This window comes from Thalassophryne amazonica, chromosome 8 (assembly GCF_902500255.1).
Source record: "Thalassophryne amazonica chromosome 8, fThaAma1.1, whole genome shotgun sequence".
NCBI lineage: Eukaryota > Metazoa > Chordata > Actinopteri > Batrachoidiformes > Batrachoididae > Thalassophryne > Thalassophryne amazonica.
Genome location: NC_047110.1, coordinates 64,524,583 through 64,550,325, shown reverse-complemented (window position 1 = coordinate 64,550,325; position 25,743 = coordinate 64,524,583). Strand labels below are relative to the sequence as shown.

Below are 25,743 nucleotides of genomic sequence, written 5' to 3'. Positions count from 1 at the left end.
CAAAGTAATACTAAAATCATGAGTAGAAAAGTAACACCTGAATCAATTGAAAATTTAAGGGAGGATTTATTAAGTCAGAACTGGTCAGATGTTTTTGTTGTTGATATTGACAGGTCATATGATGCGTTTATTTCCATTATTTCCAGGTTATATGACAAACACTGTCCTCTTGTTGACAAAGTGTACAAAAGTCAATACAGCAATAAACCATGGATAACTATAACTAATGGATAAGGGACTTCAGAGGGCATGTAAAAAGAAAAACTTACTGTATAAGCAATTCATAAATCTACAAACTAAGGAAGCTGAAAGTAAATATAAAACATATAAAAATAAGTTAACCAACATCATGAGACTCAGTAAGAAAAGATATTACAGTGAGTTACTTGTCAAAAGTAGAAATAACATCAAAAAATACATGGAACATTTTAAATGAAATAATGAATAAGAATAGAACTACTAGAGATTATCTGTCATTTTTTCATATTAATAACAACATCACAATTGATAACAAGTCCATTGCTGACCACTTTAATGAATACTTCGTTAATGTGGGTAAAAATCTTGCAAGTAAAATTGATTCATTGACTAATAACTTTTGGGTAAATAATTCAACATTTAACAAGTCTGTTTCAATGTTTATTGGTGGTACAGATGAAAGGGAAATACTTGATCTGGTTCATGGTTCAAAAAGTAAGAAATCAACTGATTTCAATAATTTGGATATGGCTTTATTAAAGAAATTATTGATTGCCTAGTAAAACAGTTCAGTTACATTTGCAATATGTCTCTTAGTACTGGTAAATTTCCCTCTCAAACGAAATAGCCAAAGTAATACCTCTGTTTTAAACTGGTGGCAAACACATTTTTTCTAATTATAGACCTATATCACTCCTGCCACAATTTTCCTAAATTTTGGAAAAAATATTTGCTAAAAGATTGAATGATTATTTATTGAAGCAGGACATAAGTGAAGAACAATACGGATTCAGAAAGTTTCAAACTACATCACAGGCTTTGATGGACTTTGTGGAAAATATAGCAACTACAATTGACAATAAACAATATACAATAGGTGTTTTTTTTTTTTTGTTTTTTTTTTTTGCAGAAAGCGTTTGACAGGATTAACCATGGAATATTATTAACTAAACTGCAGAAATACTGTTGTGTGGGCCGCCAGAAGAGGAGGTACTGCTGGCCCACCACCAGAGGGCGCCCTGCCTGAAGTGCGGGCTTCAGGCACGAGAGGGCGCTGCCGCCACGGACACAACCGGGGGTGACAGCTGTCACTCATTATCTCTTGACAGCTGTCACCCATCTACACTACATCATCTCACTTCATAAAGACCGGACGTCATCTCCACCTCATTGCTGAGATATCATCTACCTGTGAAGGTAATATTCTCTGCTGTATCTAAAACTGTCATAGTCTGAACTCTTTTTGCAGCCGCTTTCCTGTGGCATGCCTTATCTGCTGGATTGGCGTTTGGTGTGAACAGCGACGGCTTCGCTTCACACCCAAACCAGATAAGTGGTTTAACAGGAGCTGCACGAGTGTGTGATTAGAGGTGGAGGTGACTTTCCACCTTCTGACTGTTTTTGTTACTGGGTGTGCAAACACCCACATCTCACTGTTTGTGCTCCTCGCCAGCAGTACCAGATCCGACAGTCGGGGACGGTGATCACCTGGGAATTTGGGACTTGGCGGCTCCAGTATTCACCAGGTTCTGTGGCGGTGGAAATCGTGTGGTCCCGGCTCTTCTCAGGACAGACGTCTTCTATCCTCGAGCCTGCCCACACGTCACCTTGGTGTATTGACTGCTATCAGATTCTGTGATTGTCTGTATAATCGTTGTGCACATTCACAACATTAAATTGTTACCTTTTGGCTCATCTATTGACCGTTCATTTGCGCCCCCTGTTGTGGGTCCGAGTCACTACACTTTCCCCAACAGGATATCTCGGCCAACGTCATGGATCCCGAGGGGCGTCAACCATCTGTTGGACAGCCAATGGAAGAGCAGGGTGCACAGGCCTCGGCTGGAGGCGTGATTGATGAGTTGCAGCACATCCTCACCGCCTTTACCGCTCGGATGGACCTGATGACCGAGCAAAACATCATCCTTAATCGCAGGATGGAGGCTCTCACCGCGCAGGTGGAAGCGCGCGCTCAGGGCGCTGCTGCAGCTCCTCCTCCTGCCAACCCGGTGCCGAATACAGACATTCCACTGGTCATTCAACGACCCCCCCACCATCCCCTGAAGCATACATAAGCCCCCCAGAGCCGTACGGAGGTTGTGTGGAGACGTGCGCGGACTTTCTTATGCAGTGTTCGCTCGTCTTTGCACAGCGTCCCGTGATGTACGCGTCTGATGCCAGCAAGGTGGCTTACGTGATTAATTTGCTTCGAGGTGAGGCACGCGCTTGGGCTACAGCACTTTGGGAACAAAGTTCACGGCTCCTTGCCTCTTATACTGGGTTTGTGAGGGAGCTCAGAACTGTTTTTGATCACCCTAACAGAGGCGAAACCGCGTCTACCGTGCTGCTGTCAATGAGACAGGGGCGCCGGAGCACAGCCGAATATGCAGTCAACTTCCGCATCACGGCTGCGAGATCTGGCTGGAATATGACTGCGCTCCGCGCCGCCTTCATAATCGGACTGTCGTCGGTCCTGAAGGAGCACCTGGTGGCTAAGGAGGAACCGCGGGATTTGGCTGAGCTTATCGATTTGGTTATACGATTGGACAATCGGTTAGAAGAACGCCGATGGGAGCGAGGCGAAGGGCGTGGTCAGGCACAAGCTGTCCCTCTTCTTCCCGGGTCTGAAAGGGAGCCGTCTTCCCCACGCTCCACAGCCACAGCGCTCCGTGTGGCTACAGCTCCCCCTGCTGACGATGCTAGGGACACGAGCAGGGCCACATTCATACAGAGGAGGCTGGTCCGTGGGGAGTGCTTTGTCTGCAGCTCGAGTGAGCATCAGCAGAGAGACTGCCTTAAACGGTCAAAACACAAACGCCCGCCCTTAGAGACTGGGGTGAGGGGGTGTCAAAACAGTCACGTGGGTCATACACATCTTTCAACACGACTCCCAGTTACAATCCTGAGCGGGGATTTAACCCTTCAAGCCCCAGCACTGGTGGACACGGGGTCAGAAGGGAATCTGCTGGATAGCAGATGGGCAAGGGAGGTAGGGCTCCCTCTGGTGGCGCTTTCTTCGCCAGTGAGGGTGCGAGCACTAGATGGCACTCTTCTCCCTTTTATCACACACAAGACACTACCTGTAACCCTGGTAGTGTCTGGGAATCACCGGGAGGAGATTGAGTTTTTTGTAACTCCTTCTACCTCCCGCATGATTTTGGGCTTCCCATGGATGATTAAACACAATCCCCGGATTGATTGGCCGTCTGGGGTTGTGGCTCAGTGGGGCGAAACCTGCCACCGGAATTGTTTAGGATCCTCGGTTCCTCCCGGTGTAAATGCTAATGAGGAGGTTAAAGTCCCTCCCAATCTGACGGCGGTGCCGGTTGAGTACCACGATCTTGCTGACGTCTTCAGCAAGGATCTGGCGCTCACCCTTCCCGCGCACCGTCCATACGATTGTGCCATTGATTTGGTCCCGGGCGTTGAGTTCCCATCCAGCAGGCTGTACAGTTTCTCACGTCCTGAGCGCGAATCAATGGAGACCTACATCCGGGACTCATTAGCTGCCGGGTTGATCCGGAATTCCACCTCCCCGATGGGTGCAGGTTTCTTTTTTGTGGGCAAGAAAGATGGCGGACTAGGTCCATGCATTGATTACAGGGGGCTGAATGACATAACGGTTCGTAATCGATACCCTTCACCCCTGTTGGATTCAGTGTTCACGCCCCTGCATGGAGCCCAAATTTTTACCAAACTGGACCTTAGGAATGCGTACCACCTGGTTCGGATCCGGAAGGGAGACGAATGGAAGACGGCATTCAACACCCCATTAGGTCATTTTGAGTACCTGGTCATGCCGTTCTGCCTCACTAACGCCCCCGCGACGTTCCAAGCATTGGTAAACGACGTCTTGCGGGACTTCCTGCACCGATTCGTCTTCGTATATCTGGATGACATACTCATCTTTTCCCCGGACCCTGAGACTCATGTCCAGCATGTACGTCAGGTCCTGCAGCGGTTGTTGGAGAACCGGCTGTTTGTGAAGGGCGAGAAGTGTGAGTTTCACCGCACCTCTTTGTCCTTCCTGGGGTTCATCATCTCCTCCAACTCCGTCACCCCTGATCTGGCCAAGGTTGTGGCGGTGAGAGATTGGCCCCAACCAACAAGCCATAGGAAGCTGCAACAGTTCCTCGGCTTTGCAAATTTCTACAGGAGGTTCATTAAGGGCTACAGTCAGGTAGTTAGCCCCCTGACAGCCCTGACCTCTCCAAAAGTCCCCTTCACCTGGTCGGATCGGTGCGAAGCCGCGTTCAAGGAGTTGAAACGCTGGTTCTCGTCTGCACCAGTTCTGGTGCAGCCCGACCCTAGCCGCCAGTTTGTGGTTGAAGTGGACGCCTCTGACTCAGGGATAGGAGCCGTGCTACCCCAGAGCGGAGAGACCGATAAGGTTCTTCACCCGTGTGCCTACTTTTCTCGCAGGTTGACCCCAGCTGAACGGAACTATGATGTCGGCAATCGAGAACTCCTTGCGGTGAAAGAGGCTCTTGAGGAGTGGAGACACCTGTTGGAGGGAGCGTCTGTGCCTTTCACGGTTTTCACTGACCATCGGAACCTGGAGTATATCAGGACCGCCAAGCGGCTGAACCCCAGGCAAGCCCGCTGGTCACTGTTCTTCGGGCGTTTTGACTTCCGAATCACCTACCGCCCCGGGACCAAGAACCAGAGATCGGATGCATTGTCCCGGGTGCATGAAGACAAAGTCAAGACTGAGCTGTCGGATCCACCGGAGCCCATCATTCTGGAGTCCACTATCGTGGCCACCCTCACCTGGGACGTGGAGAAGACCGTCCAGGAGGCCCTGGCACGGAGCCCGGACCCCGACAGCATGTCTGATGTAATCACACGTGATTCAAATCCATATGGTTTTTGAAAAAAATAATAAGGTCGGATACTTTTCTAATAGACCTCGTGTATATATATATATATTTATTTATGTGTTAGTGGGTATGTATATAGGTATATATGTGTGTGTATATGTGTGTGTATATATATATGTGTATGTTAATGTATATATGTACGTATATAGGTATATATGGCATGGCCCAAGCAGAGGGTCTGCTTGAGGTTTCTTCTAAGGGGGAGTTTTTCCTCACCACAGTTGTCTAGTGCTTGCTCTGGGGGTCGGTAAGGTTAGTCCTTATTTGAGTAAAGTGACTTGGGCCAAATTTGTTGTGATTTGGCGCTTTTATATATATATATATATATATAAGATAAAAAATCATGGTGTCTAATCAGCATCTTGATATGGCACACCTGTGAGGTGCGATGGATTATTTCAGCAAAGGAGAAGTGCTCACTATCACAGATTTAGACTGGTTTGTGAACAATATTTGAAGGAAATGGTGATATTGTGTATGTGGAAAAAGTTTTAGATCTTTGAGTTCATCTCATACAAAATGGGAGCAAAACCAAAAGTGTTGCGTTTATATTTTTGTTGTGTATATATATATATATATATATATATATAATTATACACGAATTGAAGTGTAATTGAATATTGAAGTGTATGTCTGTGTGTTGATATGTAGTGTGTTGTGAATTTGTGTTTATGTTATTATGACTGTTATAATTGTTGAACTTGTACTAGCAGGGGTGGGCGTTGATAAGCTTTGCTTTTGCCCACACCCTTTCGGACTCACAGGCTTTGCTTATATAATATTCGTATTTGTGTGTTTGCCAAATAAATTCATTCATTCATGTATGGCTTTCGCTTTGCATGGCAGAGTTTTAACTTGCACTTGTAGATGTAGCGACGAACTGTGTTACCTGAGAATGGTTTTCTGAAGTGTTCCTGAGCACACGTGGTAAGATCCTTTACACAATGATATCGGTTTTTAATGCAGTGCTGCCAGAGGGATCAAAGGTCACGGGCATCCAATGTTGGTTTTCGGCCTTGTCACTTACATGTACGTTCTCCAAATTTTCTGATTTATATTATGGACTGTAGATGATGGAATCCCTAAATTCCTGCAATTGAACATTGAGAAACATTGTTCTTAAACTGTTGGACTGTTTTTTCATGCAGTTGTTCACCAAGTGGTGATCCTCAGCCCATCTTTCCTTGTGAACGGCTGAGCCTTTTGGGGATGCTCCTTTTATACCCAATCATGACACTCACAATTATTGTCCTCAGTTCCCAAACGCTTATTGAGTGTTGTTAGAAGGAAAGGTGATGTAACACAGTGGTAAACATACCACTGTCCCAGGTTTTTTGAAACATGTTGCAGGCATCCATTTCAAAATGAGCAAATGTTTTCACAAAAACAATATAGTTTATCAGTTTGAACATTAAATATCTTGTCTTTCTGGTGTATTCAATTGAATATAGGTAGAAGAGGATTTGCAAATCATTGTATTCTGTTTTTATTTACATTTCAATCTCTCAACTTCATTGGAATTGGGGTTGTAGAAGACCTGCTGCTCCAAGATGGTTCTGATTGCACTGTTCTGCTTTTACAGTATAATGCAACTCCAGCCTGTTCTGCACATGTAAGTTCCAAACCAAGAGATTACAACAAATGAGAGTGAACATTTTTTTTTTTTAAATCAATCTATATAATCTCTTGTGGCCCATTTTGCAGATGAACTCAGTGGAGGCATTAAAATTCAGAAATAAACTGCCAATTTTCTGATTTTGCAGGTGATAACTGGCTACAATTATATAACCAGTAACCACTTCTTTGGTAGTCAGACTTGAATAATTTAATATTTCACTAAATGTTGGAGATCAAGAAAAACGACAACTGGCGCAAAGGCATTTTCATTTCTTAAGGTCCCACGACCTCCCAGAGGAACAGACTTTGGCCGTTACATAGATTTGTTATACATTATGTGTGTCAGTTGTATGCACTGATTAAGATACACATGCCATTTCGCACTCTTTAGTTCTCTTTGCAATGTATCTGACAATCCTACTAAACACAGGTGTTCCTTTTCAGAAGCTCCTTATTCCTATTTGGAATTCAGACTCAGAATATTGCTGAAACGCTCTTACAAAGATGTATTATGTAAGTGGCGTACGTGATGGTTTTCTGACTTACCTTTGTAGAAATATCCATTATTTTGCTAAGAAAGTGTTTGTACTTCATTGCAGTAAACAAATTGTCTGCAAACATAATCGTACTGAATATTAAACTTTAATGAGTTCATCTCACTGTTTGTAGAAACATTTAGAATGTTATTAAAATTTTGTTCAATGTTTCAATATAACTAAGCAGGTTGGTCACATCAGGAATAATTGTTCAGCATAATTGTAAATTTAGTAAGAATGTTAAGAATAAACTATATGAAGCAAATACATTTTTTGTTTTGTAATAAGGTTGGAATGATACACCCAGAGAGAAGTTGACTATGTTTTTTCAATCCATTATGTTATCAAAACTACTTCAAATGGAAAAAAAAAAAAAAAATTACAATAGGGTCCTCGTAGGACGTTGTCCTACTCGGGCCCTAATAAAATAAAATAGGGGGAAAAGACCAATCAATCAATTTTTTTATATAGCGCCAAATCACAACAAACAGTTGCCCCAAGGCGCTTTATATTGTAAGGCAAGGCCATACAATAATTATGTAAAACCCCAACGGTCAAAACGACCCCCTGTGAGCAAAACTAAGCAGATAAGGGGGATTGGTTAAATGGAAAGAAACTGCTGTTGGCCACACCCCCTCTCCTCTTTTTTCATGCAGATGTTGGAGTGTGTCACATAAAGCACAGACTGTCTCAATGGGTATCTTAGAAGAAACAAGTTCAGTTATTGACCAACGTCCCTATTCCACAGGGCAGATTCTATTACGGGCTCCCACAATTCAGAAAAAGTGCACATATGGGATGAAATGGCTTACTCTGGCATGCCTCCTATATCAGGCTGGCTCATCAAGTGCAGACCCGGCAACTGGTTGGTTTATAAAGCACATACCTGGTAATCCACTTCAAAATGAAAGTAAAGCCTCTCCTGGTTGCGTTCTCAGCCAGAGCCCCAACAAACACTGGTTTTGCTTCAAATTTCTACTCTGACAGAACAAGTTTCAAGCTGTACTCACTAGGACTACCCCGTTTAAAAATGTCTGAACATGATTGCAGCTGCTGAGGCTATGAACACCCGGAAGTGACCACGTAATGCCACAGATTTGGCAATTTCAATTCAGTTTCAATTTATATAGCGCCACATCACAACAAAGCTTCCTCAAGGTGCTTCACACAAGTAAAGTCTAACCTTACCAACCCCTAGAGCAAGCACACAGGCAACAGCGGTAAGGAAAAACTCCCTCTGATGAGTTGAGGACGAAACCTCAAGCAGACAAGACTCAAAGGGGTGACCTGCTTGGGCCATGCTAGCGACACATTTGACAAAACAAATATACAGGAAATTTTAGGCGTCCATGCCTGTGCACAGGACGGGAGGCTTGCAGAAGTAGACACCACCCCCATTTCTGGATGGAGCCGCACCTCAAACAGAGAAAAAACAATCAGGTATCAAAAAAAAACAACAACAACAAATGCAGCATAATTTGTCAGCATTAAGCAACAAGAAAAACAGAAGAAATACTAAGGTGATCGCCGGCCTCTAACCCTAAACTTCACTAAAAGACCCAGACTTTAGACAAAGTTGTGGCCACAGCCGCTCCATGTCCTAATAAAATGAATTTAAAAGGGTAGAAAGCATTGTACCATAATATGCTAGTATGCTAGCCATACAAAAGGGAAAATAAGTGTGTCTTAAGTCTGGACTTGAAATTCTCTACAGAATCTGACTGTTTTATTGATGCAGGGAGATCATTCCACAGAACAGGGGCATGATAAGAGAAAGCTCTGTGACCCGCAGAGTTGTAAATCACCCTAGGGACACAAAGTAGTCCTGCACCCTGAGAATGCAATGCCAGGGCCGGTACATAGGGTTTAATTAGGTCAGCTAAGTAGGGAGGTGCTAGTCCGTGAACAATTTTATAGGTTAGTAACAGAACCTTAAAATCTGATCTTACAGGGACAGGAAGCCAGTGAAGAGTCACCAAAATGGGTGTAATGTGGTCAAACTTTCTGCTTCCTGTCAAACGTCTGGCAGCAGCATTTTGAACCAATTGAAGACCCCTAATGCTGGACTGCAGTAAACCAGAAAATATAACAAATCGAGACAAAATTTTTGAACACCTTGAAAATTTCACCCCGATTTCAAAACTGGTTCTGATGACAACCCTAAGTACTGTGTTTACCATGTTTGTTCAAGATTGACAAAAGATGGATCAAGACGTTAGTGCAATGCTTCCAAACGTGCCTCAATTTGCTGTTCAGTATGAAACGGGAAGGAAGGGCGCTCTGTGGAATAAGGGTATAAAGTTGAAAACAAGCCATTTGCAGCTTCTTTGTTCTTCTTTCTTTCCCCCATAACGAGCTAATTTAAACATTCACAAACAACTGTGTAACTTTGAGGATGGTTAACATTAAACCTGACCCATATTTTGTTGTGGAGACATTGGACAGAGTCCCTGATCACCAAACGAGAGTCTAAGTGCTTTAACTGTGCTCAATTGTTCAAAAATATCTCATTAAAGGCGTCCAGAACAGTCAGAGAAAAAACAAAGTCACAAATTAACAGTTTTTATTTGCCGGCAAAGGAAGCAAAATTCACAGAGTACTCAAAGAACATCAGTTTACGGTCATCTTAAGTACTGTGAAAAGGGCCATTTCTCAACCCCAAAGACTGGTCTGTTCTAAATATAGCAAGTCTTACACCAATAAAAACAGCTGTGGATGATATCATTTTTCAGAAAGTACCCAGGTCTGGAAAGTTCAACTCTGGGTTATGGTATTTCACTTTTTTAAAAAGCCCAGTTTATCATAATTTTCCACTGTAAATAATATGCAATAAGGAGACTTTTCCAAAATGACCCGATAAGAAGACAGTAGCCGAGTACACAGACTCATACTGTCCCTCAGTACCCAGAATATTGTTCATAATATCCCTCAAAGATCAGAATGTTCGCACTGCACACAAAGCTAAACAATCATAACATGATTTATGAGGAAAACTGAAATCACATCATTGAAATACACTGATAGATTACCATATGTATCATAATTTTTTCCCCAGTAGCACTTGACAGCAACTACTTCTTTTCACTGGTGGCCTTCCGTGAAACAGTCTTGTTGGAGTTCTTATATTTTTGTCGATCATTTCTGAAGAGAACACAAAACGACAACAACATTGTAATGAATAAAGTATTTTTAATGTAACTCGACCGGGGGGGATGGGAGTACCTGTTCATTTTGACTTTGTTTCTGCAGCCGAGTCCTCCCTCCCAGTGGCTGGTGTGAGTGCCTCTTGTCATCATACTTCCACAGCTCACACAAGGTTTCCCGTTACCGTATGGCTGCCACAAAACATTGCACGGATTCTGAGAAAATGTTCACAGTCCCACAGCAGGCCTTCCAGTTCTCCACATTCCACGATTTACATATTCTGGTCAAACTACTGTATAATCATGAAATCTCTTGATTGTTGATTTTTTTTTTTTTTCTTTTTAACTGCACATTCCTGAAGGGTGTTCTTGATCTGGCCAACTGCTGGGAAGTTGGTTTTTCCTTCAGGAAAAGATTTCTGGCATCCACCACACTTGTTTCCTGAACTTACGATTACTACATTCTTTATGTTACTAATATTTTTGCAATATTTACAATTGCTTATTGCATCTGATTCCAAAATAAAATATCACACCTGAAACTACTGCAAATATTTATCTTTTTGTTTGTCAATTTACGATACAGGAATAAGACATATTTGACCTTGATATGGCTTAGCAGCCTATTATCCTATGACTTCAAATCAAATCTCAATTTAAAGATGATATATGCAAGTTAGTTTTGTTTTTTCACAAATCCAATATCCTGTTCGATTTTTTAAGAACTCTATTTGTGCACTAAGAACTGAAATTTTTCTATAATCAGGTAAAATGGTGGACACAAAATGTTCTATTTCAACCCTTTTGTTTCCTTTTTGTAGCCATCATGGTTTTGCTCCGTGATGAACTACAGCAAGGCTGAATTACAGTGCATTTCACTGCTTGAAACATATGGTTATTATTATTATTTTTTTCACCTGTTCTTTTGCACAGTAACCACAGATCATCCTGGTGGCGAGTTCCATGGGATGGTCCTGGTCCTCATCATGGCACATATCACAGGGGTAAGCCCGGCCGCAGCAGGGAAACCTGAGGACAGAGGCACAAAGCTTTCACCTACTTACACAGGCGTTTCGCAAAAAACACATACGAGTTTGGACAGTGTGAGTGGTACCTCAGCCAGCGATGACTCTGTTTATAATGTTTGCATGTTCCTTTTTCTGGTAGGGGTTTGCCTTTTTGCACACCAAGATCTCTAATAGTCTTATAATTAAGACTAAAAGCACTGGGACCTGAAAGAAAATTGAAAATATATGAAATGGTATTTTAGAGAAGTTTACCTATTAACTCCTATCACAAGTAATATAAGGGCTCCTACCTGTTTTGACAGTGCGTGGCTGAATATACTGGAATCTTGTGCTGTCAACCAGGATACTGAGTTTGCTGTGGCAATGATCACAATTAAATTCCTTTGTTTGTCCATAGGAAAGATTCTTTGGAAAAAGACAAAAAAATATTTTTTTTTGCAGGTGAGCCTTGGCTCAAAAGGCATCAAAACCTTTATTCACTAATTTTGGGTGAAACTTTACACCACTAGTTAATATTTTAAAATGAGTACCTGGAACCAGAGCCACTGACTAAAGCCCTGTTTACACATAGACGGTAAGAGCTCCCGGAAGCGTCCCGGAAGAGTTTTTGGCCGTCTTAAGGATCACACGCCGTTGTTAACGCCGGCACTAGGGGGCGTGGCTTAGTTCCGGCTTTACAGGGAATCGTCAAAAAAATTATTCAACATGTCGAATAATTCCGGGAGCGCTCCCGGAGAATTCACGTGACGACGGAGACAACACGAACAACGGCATTTGATACTTTTTAATCGCCGTTTCATCCTGCCCCTCCCTGTAGTGCCGCAGTTTACACCGCCGTAATTGGCGGCCAGCGTTGTATCCCTAACCAACGGCGTGTAAAACGGCGCAAGAGCCCATATCAGCGTTCTCAAGGGTGTTTTAACTGGCGACAGAGGCAGACAAAACGGCGGCGCTCGCAGACAGTACGCCGTTCTAAACGCCACTTCCCGGTTAATGGCATTCCAAACGGCCAATAGGCGGCGGTCAGTATAAAAACAGGCCTCTCACTCGCGGCCAGCTCCAGATATTTTTGCAGAGAAGCTCCAGTATGCCTCCTAAAAGAAAATTGGCAGCGGCAAGGACTTACCAAGAGGTCTGGTTCAGAAGCAGAGGGTAGCCCTGTGGTGGAGACGGAGCAACACGTTGAGGAGGGGAAAAAGGAAAGAGAAGAAAAGGCTGAGAGATGAGCTCCCTCCCCCTGCAGTGACAGCTGCTTCAGCCTATTATACTCTGGGGATGGTGCCTATATGCAAAAGTTCCTGGAGTAACACAGGATTTGCCTGGATAAATCCAGCGGTACACAGGGCATTATCGGCGGCAGCAGAACACCGCCGTTCTCACACGCGTCAACCTGCGATTGTAAAGGATAGAACTGGGTATTAACCCCCGTTGCCTGACGTGTGCCGGATGCTGCGGCGTCAAAACGCAGCTTTATTCAGCGGATTTAACGGCATTTTATCCGCGTATTTGCGGCTAGTACGGGGCTCAAAACGCCAGCAAAATGCTCCCCCCATTCCACCACGAAAACAGCCAGAACTACCGCGAACTTCAGTCTACGTACTACCGCCGACAAAACCGTCTATGTGTAACCTGGGCTTAAGAGAGTCACATCATCTCAGTTCGCACCAATGAACCATGTTCTTTTTGACAGCAATGGCAGATCGTGGAGCCTCCCAATTGATCCCAAATGTTAGCAAAAATGTGTGCGCAGCAGAGGACTGCAGATCATTTGTGATATACACTCAATAATACAAATGCAACACTTTTATTTTCTATCCCATTTTTCATGCATTAAATTATATATAAAAGAATTCTTCTAAACAGGGGGGTGATGGTCTAGTGGTTAAGCGTTGGGCATGAGACCAGAAGATCCTCAGTTCAAATCCCAGCCTGACCGGAAAATCACGAAGGGCCCTTGGGCAAGGTCCTTTAATCTCCTAGCTGCTCCCGGTGTGTAGTGGGCACCTTGCATGGCAGTAGCCTGACATCGGGGTGAATGTGAGGCATTGATGTGTAATGCACTTTGCACGTCTGATGCAGATGAAAAGCGCTATATAAATGCAGTCCGTTTACCATTTAAGCACAAAAAAGGCTTGAATCTTGTTCACAAATTTGATGAAAAGCTATGTCCAAGAGCTTAAAGGAATGAAATGTCAGAGAGGGGTCGCTCCCATCTGATGACCCTGCAGCCTACACAATGGTAGTCGGAGCTGCGACAGGCAGAAATGCTCTGCTGATGGAACAACCTGTGTTTACAGTTGGTTATTCTGGTTTTAGAGAGACTACTGTGACTGGGTTGACATCCAGGAAAGACTAGCTGACAGCAGGAAAGATTGCACAAGGGTTGTAGGGGCTAATTACCCACTGTACAGGTCCCTGTAACAGCTATATGGACACCCAAGCTATCTACAAAGGAGGTCTAGTGGTTAAGCACTGGGCTTCAGACCAGAGGATCCTCAGTTCAAAACCCAGCCAGGCTGGAAAATCCCTAAGGGCCCTTGGGCAAGGTCCTTAATCCCAAGTTGCTCCCGGTGTGTAGTGAGCACCTTGCATGGCAGCACCCTGACATCGGAGTGTGAGTGCGTTTGTGTGAATGGGTGAATGTGAGACATCATTGTAAAGCCCTTTGAACTTCTGATACAGATGGGAAAGCGTTATATAAATGCAGTCCATTTACCATTTACAAGCAGAACAAAGAGAAAACAGCCCAATGGTCCACCAAGAGGTGGTATAAAAGATGGACCAACCAGGGCAGACAACATAGTAATGAACTACACAGAAAGGACAAAGAGAAAGAAATATGGAGAAGCTTTGACGGAAGCCTAAGTATCACTCATCAGAATATGCTAAGAGGCAACGCAACTTCCAAAGTGAACATCGTGGGTCATCTCATCTATGAGGAACGCAGAGATGCCTAATAAAAGGACTGTTCCCAGAGTATGAGTAGAGAGTGGGAAATCCTCCAGTTGGTCAAAGAACTATCCCTCTTGAGAAAGGCACGGAGAAGAGCTGACATCAAGGAAAAAGAAAAAAAAAAGGCTTGAAGGACCTGTGGAAAAGCTCAAAGAAAGGCTTGCAGACAACCCGAGAGGTGAAAGGATCAAGAAAAGCAGAGGACACAAGGAGAGAGCAAGGACATGTTACTTACAGGGTCCTTTCAAATATGCATGTAGCGTGTCAGAGGAGAAAAATACCAGGATACAACAGGCAACTGAGCAGGAGCTGGAGCATTTCATCACAGACCAACTGAGTGATAACATAAAGGGGAATCCCCTGAGTTCAATAGGTTCATGTACCTCCACCACCTGAGCTTTCCACACATTTTGACATCAGTCCCATCAAGTTGTTAGAAGTCAAAAAGGGGAGAGCGAGCAAAAGCTGCATGTGGGACCTGGATAAAATGGAGTGTCCTACAAGGTGTATAAAAACTGCCTGGTCTTCTATAGCTTTTGTGGAAGCTTATGGTACCTGCTTGAAAAACCAAGTCTATCCAAACATCATGGAGTAAAGTAGTCCCTGCCTTCATCCCAAAGGATGAAGGCAGACTCCCCAAACTTCAGCCAGTTCAGAGGGAACTGAGGGAAAGCTCTTCTCCGTTTTGGCCAGGCACATGACCAACTATCTTCTGCCAAACAAGTACATTGACACCAGTTGTCAGCCCCCACCATCCCCTCCACCACCTACATCAACGGAGCAGTGGTGGAGATTGTCTCCTCCATCAGGAATCTTGGAGTCCAACCTCTCCAACACTCTCACCTGGCACACCAACACCACAGCTGTCATTAAGAAAGCCCACCAAGGTCTCTATTTTTGAGGAAATTGGGAAGGGCCGGACTGAACACAGAGGTCCTCAGGGCCTTCTACAGCTGTGCAGTGGAGAGTGTCTTGTCCTGCTGCCTCCTTGTGTGGTATGGTAGCTGCACGGTGGCAGAGAAGAAAGCGCTGCAGCGGGTGGTGAAGTCTGCACAGAGGACCATCGGATGCAGCTTACCACCCATTGAGAACATCTACATCTCCAGATGTAGAGACAAAGCCACCTGCATCCTCTGAGACTCCACTCACCCTGCGCACAGTCTGTTCACACCCCTTTCCTCTGGAAGGAGGCTGTGCAGCATCCGGGCAAAAACATCCAGACTGAAAAACAGCTTCTACCCGAATGCTGTCAGACTGTTGAACAGTTCAACATCCACCATCAAACTGTGAACATTGCACTACATGCACACTGTCACCTTCTTAATACTCTAACGCTACTGCCCACCCTGTGCCTTGTATATATATTCTATGGCCACAGGGGTGCGCATATTGCACATTGCAAAAGTTTATATTGCAAACGTTTATACAATAGGTTAGGTAAAAATTAAAATTGTCCCAGTTAACTACACCAAGACCTAGAGAAACTGCATTTCGTTCTGCCTGTAAGGGTCGAGTGACAATAAAAGTGAGTCTGAGTCTGAGAAGGCAGACGTCCCAGTGTTTCCACACTGTCTGGAGCACTCAGCAATGATCTGACAGCAAATCCAAACAGCCAAATGCTGAAAAGGAGATCTGCATGTAGTTTGGATAGCCCATGCAAATGCCTACAGCTCTGTTCCCCACCAACTCATCACCTTTGCCATCAACTTCTTCCATGCACCACCATGCATCCAGAACTTAGTGGCAAACTATTCCACAACTTCTACGTTATCTACACAACTCAGGAGATCTCAATTGGCTTGCACCAGTTCGAGAAGGGGATAGCAATGGGATGTTCTATCTCTCCCATCCTCTTCACGATTGCATTCAACATAATCGTGAAAGGTGGGGAGAGGGTTCAAAGGCCAGTCAAGGCAATGACTCCCAGCCATCCAGTGCTATATGGATGATGTCATCATCATCTTCCAGACAGCAGCCTGCATGACCAGACTTCTTAAAAGACTGGAGGAACTAGTAGCATGGATCTGGATGTGAATTAAACCTGCCAGGTCTCGCAGCCATTTGATTCGGAAGGGAGCAAGGTACAATAACGCCGCCTTCTCAGTGGATGGTTAGAAAATCCCCTCTTGGTGGAGGAACCAGTGAGAACCCTGGGCAGACTTTACATGGCTGACTTGTCAGACAAACATATGGCCAAAGCTGTCACAACCCAACTCATTGATGACCTGCACAAAATCGTCAAATACTTCCTATCAGGAAGCATTCGAGCACAGCACAGGAGGATATGTCAGCACCATCAAGGAAACTAATCCACTTGGGAGGCCATGACAAACAAGACCATCACTTGTGCTGATATGTGGAAGATGCCCCAGGTAAGGCTGAGCTTTGCAACTGATTCGGTCTTACTCAATGGCTCTGCCTGGGATATGTTTGCTCACCTGGACAGGGCCATCCTGGGAGCAGTTGAGGCAGCCCACTATCAGTTGACAGTCCTGGAGCACGAGGTCAGCGGGTGTGGTATTCTGAAGGTCTAGGTACCCGAGAACGTCACTATAATGGTGCAGCATGCATGGCCTGAATGCAGCATTGATGCTAGCGCTGCACTTTTCACACTGAGCCGTGCATGGCATCTTTCCAGTTAGCGTCAGATCTGCTGTGACTTTACATCTGCATACACACACAGAACCAAGTTTATAAGTCTCATTAGAATAACACTTGTGCCAATTTGTGATACAAATGATATTTTCTGTTTCTTACCTGTTACACTGAAGGCAAACAGTAATCTGATGGGCCGCCACAGTGGCTACATTCTCCCCAAGCCTCAGACCCAAAAGCTTTACCTCTGTGCCTCTTCGAGGATCACTAATCTTAATGTTCTCCACGAGATGACTTGCAACCTCCTCTTGTTTCTCCTCCTGCTGCTCCTGACATTCATCATTACTTAGAGCTGGCAGTTGCTGAGGCTTTTTTTCCTCAACTGTTCTCAGACTTTCCTCTTTTTCCCTTATCACTTCATTGCTGGTCTCATGATCTGCAGCATCTGATGACTGGTTGCTTTCTGTTTTTTCACACACTGCTGCCTGCAGCTCCTGGTATGATATAAACTGCAATCCAGCTTTTTCAGCATCAATGTCTTTTTTCAGCTGTAAAAAACAAGATGATATCAGAGATGATCTCAATGAACTTTAAATGAACTGATTAACTGGCATTTTATTGGGGTAAATGAAATGTTCATGGCCTGTTAACACAGGATAGTCTCACCTGCCTGGCCCCCTCAGTGAAGAGTCTCTCCAAACTACGATCAAGCCAGCGAAGAAAAGGTCGGAAAAGCAGCTCCACCTTTCCCATAAGTTCATTGGTTGCATGTTTAGCCTGAAGCCATTCCTGTGATGCTTGTTGCACATGTCTACACAGTTAGATGTGTGCACAAATTACTGCTGCCTGTGTCAATCATCCAACATTTTACATGTCCAAAGACCACAAATTGTCCTTTACCTTGCCATTACTGGTGGCAGATCCTGGTCTAATGGTATATCTATTGTGAAAACCTAAGAAAAAAAATGTGATGTAAAATTTACAGTGGCTTACAGAACCACTGCATGGGAATACTGGTCATTACCTCTTGGGGGTATCTGTCTGGGAAGCTCACCATGATGTTGATTTCTTTCAGATCAAAAGGCTGTGGGTGAGAATGATAAGTCAGCATTTCTCAGGATAGTAATGCAAAAGGCTTTTTCATCACCCATAGCAGCACAAGTATAAGAAAAGTCGCAACCTTGTGGTGCCCCAAAAAGTGTTTAGATTTCCAGATTCATATATACAGTGGGTAAAATAAGTACTGAACACATGACCATTTTTCCTCAGTAACTATATTTCTAAAGGTGCTATTAACGTGAAATTTTCACAAGATGTCTGTAACAATTACAAAAAAGTAATCCATAGATGCAAAGAAACCAAAACAAATGTTGTCAGGAGTACAGAAATTAAGTTATGTGTAATAAAATGGAATGACACAGGAAAAAATATTGAACACACTTACTTAAAATTATTTAATACTGCGTACAAAAGCCTTTATGGGTAATGACAGCTTCAAGAGGCCTCCTGTATGGAGAAACTAGTCTGATGCATTGCTTCTTCCACACAAACAGTCTTCAAATCTTGAAGGTTCTGTTGCCCTCTTCTATGAATTCTGAAATTTAGTTCTTTCCATAGATTTTCTATTGGATTCAAGTCAGGTGATTGGCTGGGCCATTCTAGTAGCTTTATTTTCATTCACTGAAACCAATTGAGAGTTTCCTTGGCTCTGTGTTTGGGATGTCTTGCTGAAATGTCTACCCTCATTTCAGTTTCATAATCCTGGTAAATTTTTAATAAAAAATGTCTTGGAACATTTTTCCATTCATCCTTGTTTCAATTATATGAAGTTTGCCCATACCAGATGTTGAAAACAGTTCCACCCCATGATGTTTCCACCTCCAAACGTCACTGTTGGTGTGTTTTTGAGGTGATGTGCAGTGCCATTTATGGTGTGTACAACCCCAATTCCAATGAAGTTGGGACATTGTGTGAAATGTAAATAAAAACAGAATACAATGATTTGCAAATCCTCTTCAACCTATATTCAGTTGAATATACCACAAAGACAAGATATTTAATGTTTAAATTGATAGACTTTTTTGTTTTTGTGCAAATATCTGCTCATTTTGAAATGGATGCCTGCAACACGTTTCAAAAAAGCTGGGACAGGAGCAACAAAAGACTGGAAAACTTGATGAATGCTCAAAAAACACCTGTTTGGAACATTCCACAGGTGAACAGGTTAATTGGAAACAGGTGAGTGTCATGATTGGGTATAGAAGTAGCATCCCCAAAGGGTCAGCCATTCACAAGCAAAGATGGGGCGAGGATCACCACTTTGTGAACAACTGTGTGAAACGTTCAATTGCAAGGAATTTAGGGATTCCATCATCTACAGTCTATAATATAATGAGACAATTCAGAGAATCTGGAGAACTTTCTACATGCAAGCGGCAAGGCTGAAAACCAACATTGAATGCCCGTGACCTTTGATCCCTCAGGCAGCACTGCATTAAAAACCGACATCATTGTGTAAAGGATCTTGTGTAAAGGGCTCAGGAACACTTCAGAAAACCATTGTCAGTTAACACAGTTCATTGCTACATCTACAAGTGCAAGTTAAAACTCTACCATGCAAAGCGAAAGCCATACATCAACAACATCCAGAAACGCCACCGCCTTCTCTGGGCCCAAGTTCATTTGAAATGGACAGACGCAAAGTGGAAAAGTGTGCTGTGGGCTGATGAGTCCACATTTCATATTGTTTTTGGAAATCATGGACGCCGTGTCCTCTGGATAAAAGAGGAAAAAGATCATCCAGATTGTTACCAGCACAAAGTTCAAAAGCCAGCGTCTGTGATGGTATGGAGGTGTGTTAGTGCCCATGGCATGGGCAACTTATACATCTGTGATAGCACCATCAATGCTGAAAGGTACATCCAGGTTTTGGAGCAACACATGCTGCCATCCAAGCAACGTCTTTTTCAGGGATGTCCCTGCTTATTTCAGCAAGACAATGCCAAGCCACATTCTGCACGTGTTACAACAGTGTGGCTTCGTAGTAAAGGAGTGCAGGTAATAGACTGGCCTGCCTACAGTTCAGACCTGTCGCCCATTGAAAATGTGTGGCGCATTATGAAGTGCAAAATATGACAACAGAGACCCCGGACTGTTGAACAACTGAAGTCATACATCAAGCAAGAATGGGAAAGAATTCCACCTACAAAGCTTCAACAATTAGTGTCCTCAGTTCCCAAATGCTTACTGATTGTTGTTAGAAGGAAAGGTGATGTAACACAGTAGTAAACATACCACTGTCCCATCTTTTTTGAAACGTGTTGCAGGCATCCATTTCAAAATGTGCAAATATTTGCACAAAAACAATAAAGTTTATCAGTTTGAACATTAAAATATCTTGCCTTTGTGGTGTATTCAATTGAATATAGGTTTAAGAGAATTTGCAAATCATTGTATTCTGTTTTTATTTACATTTTACCCCATGTCCCAACTTCATTGGAATTGGGGTTGTATTATGGCAGCCACAGAGTTCAATTTTTGTCTCATCTGACTAGACTATATTCTCCCAGTATTTCACAGGCTTGTCTAAATGTTGTGCAGCGAGCATTAAACTAGCTTCAACAAGCTTTTTCTTCAGCAATGGAGTCTTGCATACAGGCCATGATGGCTGAGTGCATCACTTACTGTTTTCTTTGAAACAGTTGTACCTGCTAATTCCAGGTCTTTCTTAAACAGTCCTTGGCTCTTGAACAACTTTTCTGATCATCTGTTTCAGTCCTCTATCAGAAAGTTTGTGAGGAGTACCTGGTCGAGTACCTAGTTGTGGAGCGTCATTTCACCATGATGTCACTTTTAGATTATTGCCCCAACAGTGCTCACTGGAACTTTCAGAAGTTTAGACATCCTTCTGTATCCAATGTCATCAGTATGTTTTACAACAATAATGTTGCAAAGATCTTGAGAGAGCTCTTTGCTTTTACCTGTCATGAGATGTTTCTTGTGCGACACCTTGGTAAAGAGACACATTTTTATAGGCCATCAGTTGGGACTGAACTAGCTGATATTAATTTGCACTGGCAAGGGGCAGGACTGCTTTCTAATTAAGGTTAGACTTCAGCTGGTGTCTTGATTTCCCTGTCTTCTTGCACCTCCCATTCTTCGGGTGTTCAATTTTTTTTTCCCCCTGTGTGACTTCACATTATTACACATAATCTATGGACATCTATGGTTTGATTTCCTTGTATGTGTGGATTACTTGGGTTGATACAGACATCTGGTGAAAATTTCATATCAATAACACCTTTACATTATATTAACTGGGGATATGGTGACATATTCAATACTTATTTTTATCCGCGGTGGGTAGGTAGGTAGATTAGCTAAGATAGCTAGATAAATAGATAGATAAGACAGATTAGATTTTTTAGATTAATTTTTCCCCAATAATGCCTGTCACTGGCTTGGAATTACAATACCTGAGAAGTGGAATACTGGGTTTTGGCTATGTGTTAATCACTGCTTTACCCAGTTTCTGCTGAACCAAATGCTCTTTATATAATTTGACCTTGTAAGCAGGTCCAGTAATTTTCTGTGAATAGCATCATTATAGTGTATCTCATATAAAATCCATTCTTCCAGTTCACAAAGTATTACAGAAATTAGAACTGCAAATAATATTTATTATCATGATTAATTAATCTATTCATTAATGTTGTTGTATAGAAATAAAGAATGAACAAGTGCAATCCTGTCCCTAACTTAGAGTCCAACCTTGAACTTGTGCAACACCTTAGTAAGGTATAGCCTACATGAGATTTGTGCCACAACTGCATACATTAGCTTTCAGAGACATGGCTCCCTGGTGAACAGAATTAGACTCAAAATCAATCAATCAATCAATCAATTTTTTTATATAGCGCCAAATCACAACAAACAGTTGCCCCAAGGCGCTTTATATTGTAAGGCAAGGCCATACAATAATTATGTAAAACCCCAACGGTCAAAACGACCCCCTGTGAGGGGGTGCATTCAATGCCAAACATATCTGTGGTCCTAGTGAGGTAACCTTCTGTACAAGGTTTCACAAAGTTTTTGTCAAGATACTGCATAAACATTGACTACACAGATACACAAACACACTTCTGAGACCTGCTGTTCCTATGGTGATGCAGGTAAAAATATCCCTAACAAGTTGAATGTTGGTTTTATGTCAAATTAACATTTGAAAGCCATTCAATCTATATTAATATTATACAAATCAAGGGGTAAATGCTCTAATTTGAAAAGGTAACGAATTAAATGTGTCACTTTTCAGTTGAAGAACTAATCTATCACTTCTTCTATTTGAAGTATTGATTTACAGATTCAACATACAGTTGATTTTCCTTGCAAGCTCAAATGTGGTAGATGGAAATGTTTACCCAGTCTGGATCTGACGCGTCCACTTTAGCTCTGTAGTAAGTTACTTGACCTTCACCTCCTTCCTGCACAATCAGCTGATCTTTGGGAAAACGTTTCTTCATCTGCCTGATCTCTGTGTCTCGGAGCTGCTTGGTGACATCATCTGTGAGGTCACACAACTTGACCTCCTGAAGGATGTTGGGACGAGGCACCAAAGGCTTTCTCTCTGTAGGATTTGTGTGAATGCCAGGAAGCGGAGGCTCATTCACTGAAGGCAACTGTGGTGGATGCCAGAAACGACATTTGTCCTCCATGGTACAGAAACCTGACAGAAAGTAGCGGCACGGACGGCGGACACAGGCTGGGGTGGTGCTGAAGCCTCCAGATCCCTCTGAACTGGAGTGTATGATTTTAGACCGAATGGGTCTCCTGGCTGCAACTGGAACATCATCGCTTACATGTAGAAACTTGCACTTCTTCCCAAAAGTGCAATACCGTCCTTGGGAGAAGAAGCGACACAGCTGCTGTGTCTGCAAGACTAGCTCTGTTTCCCCAGGTTTTACATCTTCATCGTCCTCCATCAGTAACACCTGAAAGAGTGAACACAACACCACTCAGTAGTTGTTTTTGTTTGTTTTTCTTGGGGGGGGGGGGGGTTGTTTTTAAATTTAAGTAATGTATCAAATTTAATCACCTGACATGGGCTTGTACAATATTTAATCTTATGATAAATCAACAAAAGCCTCCTGACAGACCATCTTGGATTTACTTCATGTATGCAATGACACTGTACCAAAAAACCTGTGTGTAAAATTCTTAGCTTGTACGTAATTTAATTTGTGACACATGGAGGCCATAAAAAGGGGATCAAGAATCTGAGGGTTGCTAAAAAATAATTGCAATGTTCCATAAGTCATTACTTTTGAACAACTCATGTTACATGCTTGAAATTCACATGGGTTGTGAATTTATTTAAATTATTAGACTTTATTACATGTGTTTAACTTCTAAAAACCACTGAAAATCATGTTAGATGCTTTAATATGTGATGGTTCACTATATATTGACCACTCACAGTAAAAACATGCCTTCTCCAGCTGCATGATTGTTTTCGGGTAGACTATGTTGTAACATGCACTTTATTTTTGATACATCAAAAATCAGAATTTTTTTTTTCTTTTAGATATCCACCGTTTTGCCAGAAAATACGATGACGATATCACACACAATTTAAAAGATCTAAAGTCTTTGAGTGTGCTCCAAAGCATGATAATGTTTTAAACCAATTTTCAGCAAGCAATGTAGGTCATGTAGGTCAACAATTTTAGAGGTAACAGGTATTTAATAGTTGTCTGGAAATGGGTATTCATACATAGCTGTATTAATAATCCAGATTTTATTAATACGTAGCACAGTCTTGTTATGGTTAGGGGTTATCGTTAGGATTAATGGTTATGGTTAACATAGTTAAAGAATCTTCGTATCAATACGATAGCAAATACATATCCAATGATCACATGACCTATACTGAACAATGAAAGAGACGCTATGTACTAACAGAATTTAACGAATAAGGCAATGTTTGACTAGCCACTGGTTAGTTCTCCATGCCTCAGAAACTAAATCCAAGATGGTCGGTTGGGAAAATGTTCTAAAATCTGTTGATTTGACATTAACCTAGAGAACTGCGCTCATAGAGCGCAAACCTCCGCCAACACTAATTTCCAATTCCACAAATTTTTACCTTGGAAAAAAATTTTCAAAGTCAAAGTCCTGTTAGAAGTGGCTTCTGTGTTAGCTTCTTGTTGTCTTGTTGGCTTCTGTTAGAAGTGCCAGTCTGCACCTCACTTTCAAATAAGAGTGTGACTGGGGCATACACATTTAATGGGGTTTTCAATATGAAGTTTAAATGGGCACAAAATCTGTAATCTGGATCAGAGCCGGTGGTTCCCCCGTCAAGTTGAGCTCCCCGTAGCGTAAATAGACAGTTACGTGTGTCAAGATGAGCTACCTATCACGTCTCTCTTTCATTCACTGAATATGACTCTTGACAAAGTTATCTTATTTTGACGGGCAAATAAATGTAATGTAAATAACTGTTCATCCGAACATAGTCGTGTAAAATGTACTCACTATAAAAAGATAAGTATTCATAACCTGGAGGCTACTTTTTTATTATTGCGATAATTGTTCATCACAATAATATTCGTGAATGGTCTAAGCATTGGGCTCCAGACCAGAGAATCCTTGTTTCAAAACCCAACCAGACCGGAAAACCACTAAGGGCTCTTGGGCAAGGTCCTTAATCCCCTAGTTGCTCCCGGTGTGTAGTGAGTGCCTTGCATGGCAGTACTCGGACATCTATGTGTGAGTGTGAAGCATAACTGTGAAGCGCTTTGGAGCTTCTGCTGCTGATGGAAATGCGCAAGATAAATGCAGTCCATTTACCAATTATTTGCACCCCAATGCCCTTTGAACTTTATTGCACAGATTATATTTAGCATAAACTCAGTTGATATTGGCCCATAGGAAAACTGTGCAATAAAAGTATTAGTTTTAGCCTACCATAAAATGTACTGTTGTGATTCCAGCATTTTAAGGCCTTTTAAACTTGTACACAATGTTTATTAATTATTGTGATATTACTGTTAATCTCAATTACCATGGTCAAGATTATGACAGAAAAAAAAAAAAAAAAAAAAATCAATATCATCCCATGTCTAGTATACAGATTGATAAATTACAGTGTACACTTTTTAAAAATGCATTTTGTTAAGACAATTAACACATTTTGTCCAGTATAGTATTTCAATATACAACTACATAACCTCCACAAATCTCTCACTCTCTCAAGTCACAAAGTGAATATTTCTGTCAGATAGAGCCATGTTAACATTAGGATGGAGCAACACTGGAGGTAAGAGCAGAGCCGGGGGCCTGAGATGGAGCGACACTGGAGGTAAGAGCAGAGCCGGGGGCATGAGACGGAGCGACACTGGAGGTAAGAGTAGAGCCGGGGGACTGAGACGGAGCGACACTGGAGGTAAGAGCAGAGCCGGGAGCCTGAGACGGAGCGACACTGGAGGTAAGAGCAGAGCCGGGGGCATGAGACGGAGCGACACTGGAGGTAAGAGCAGAGCCGGGGGCATGACACGGAGCGACACTGGAGGTAAGAGCAGAGCCGGGGGACTGAGACGGAGCGACACTGGAGGTAAGAGCAGAGCCGGGGGCATGAGACGGAGCGACACTGGAGGTAAGAGCAGAGCCGGGGGCATGACACGGAGCGACACTGGAGGTAAGAGCAGAGCCGGGGGACTAGAGACGGAGCGACACTGGAGGTAAGAGCAGAGCTTGGAAGGGGAGCTCAATTAGGGGCCTAAGGTGAAGTGTGGAT

General features: G+C 42.9%; 1 protein-coding gene across 1 annotated transcript; it reads right to left on the bottom strand.

The window, feature by feature from the left end:
• Window positions 1-10,037: 10,037 nt before the first annotated feature.
• On the bottom strand, window positions 10,038-22,963 carry si:dkey-24l11.2 (uncharacterized protein LOC100034462 homolog). Its single transcript, XM_034176513.1, has 11 exons — window positions 22,370-22,963; window positions 17,974-18,033; window positions 17,850-17,902; window positions 17,616-17,760; window positions 17,112-17,497; window positions 16,793-17,021; window positions 11,693-11,807; window positions 11,489-11,606; window positions 11,292-11,403; window positions 10,454-10,566; window positions 10,038-10,372 (listed from the first exon to the last, which is right to left on the bottom strand). The coding sequence occupies exons 1-11, from the start codon at window positions 22,928-22,930 to the stop codon at window positions 10,303-10,305; spliced, it is 1,962 nt and encodes a 653-aa protein (XP_034032404.1). The 5' UTR covers window positions 22,931-22,963; the 3' UTR covers window positions 10,038-10,302.
• Window positions 22,964-25,743: the final 2,780 nt, after the last annotated feature.

Excerpts from the sequence above, each read along its gene's own strand:
- si:dkey-24l11.2 (XM_034176513.1), bottom strand. The coding sequence starts at position 22,930 with ATGGAGGACGATGAAGATGTAAAACCTGGGGAAACAGAGCTAGTCTTG. Across the intron at positions 11,808-16,792 it reads CCCAGGATGGCCCTGTCCAG|AATCTTTCCTATGGACAAAC; the intron begins GTGAGCAAACAT and ends CTTTTTCCAAAG. Across the intron at positions 10,567-11,291 it reads GTTACTGTGCAAAAGAACAG|CCATACGGTAACGGGAAACC; the intron begins GTGAAAAAAATA and ends GTTTTGTGGCAG.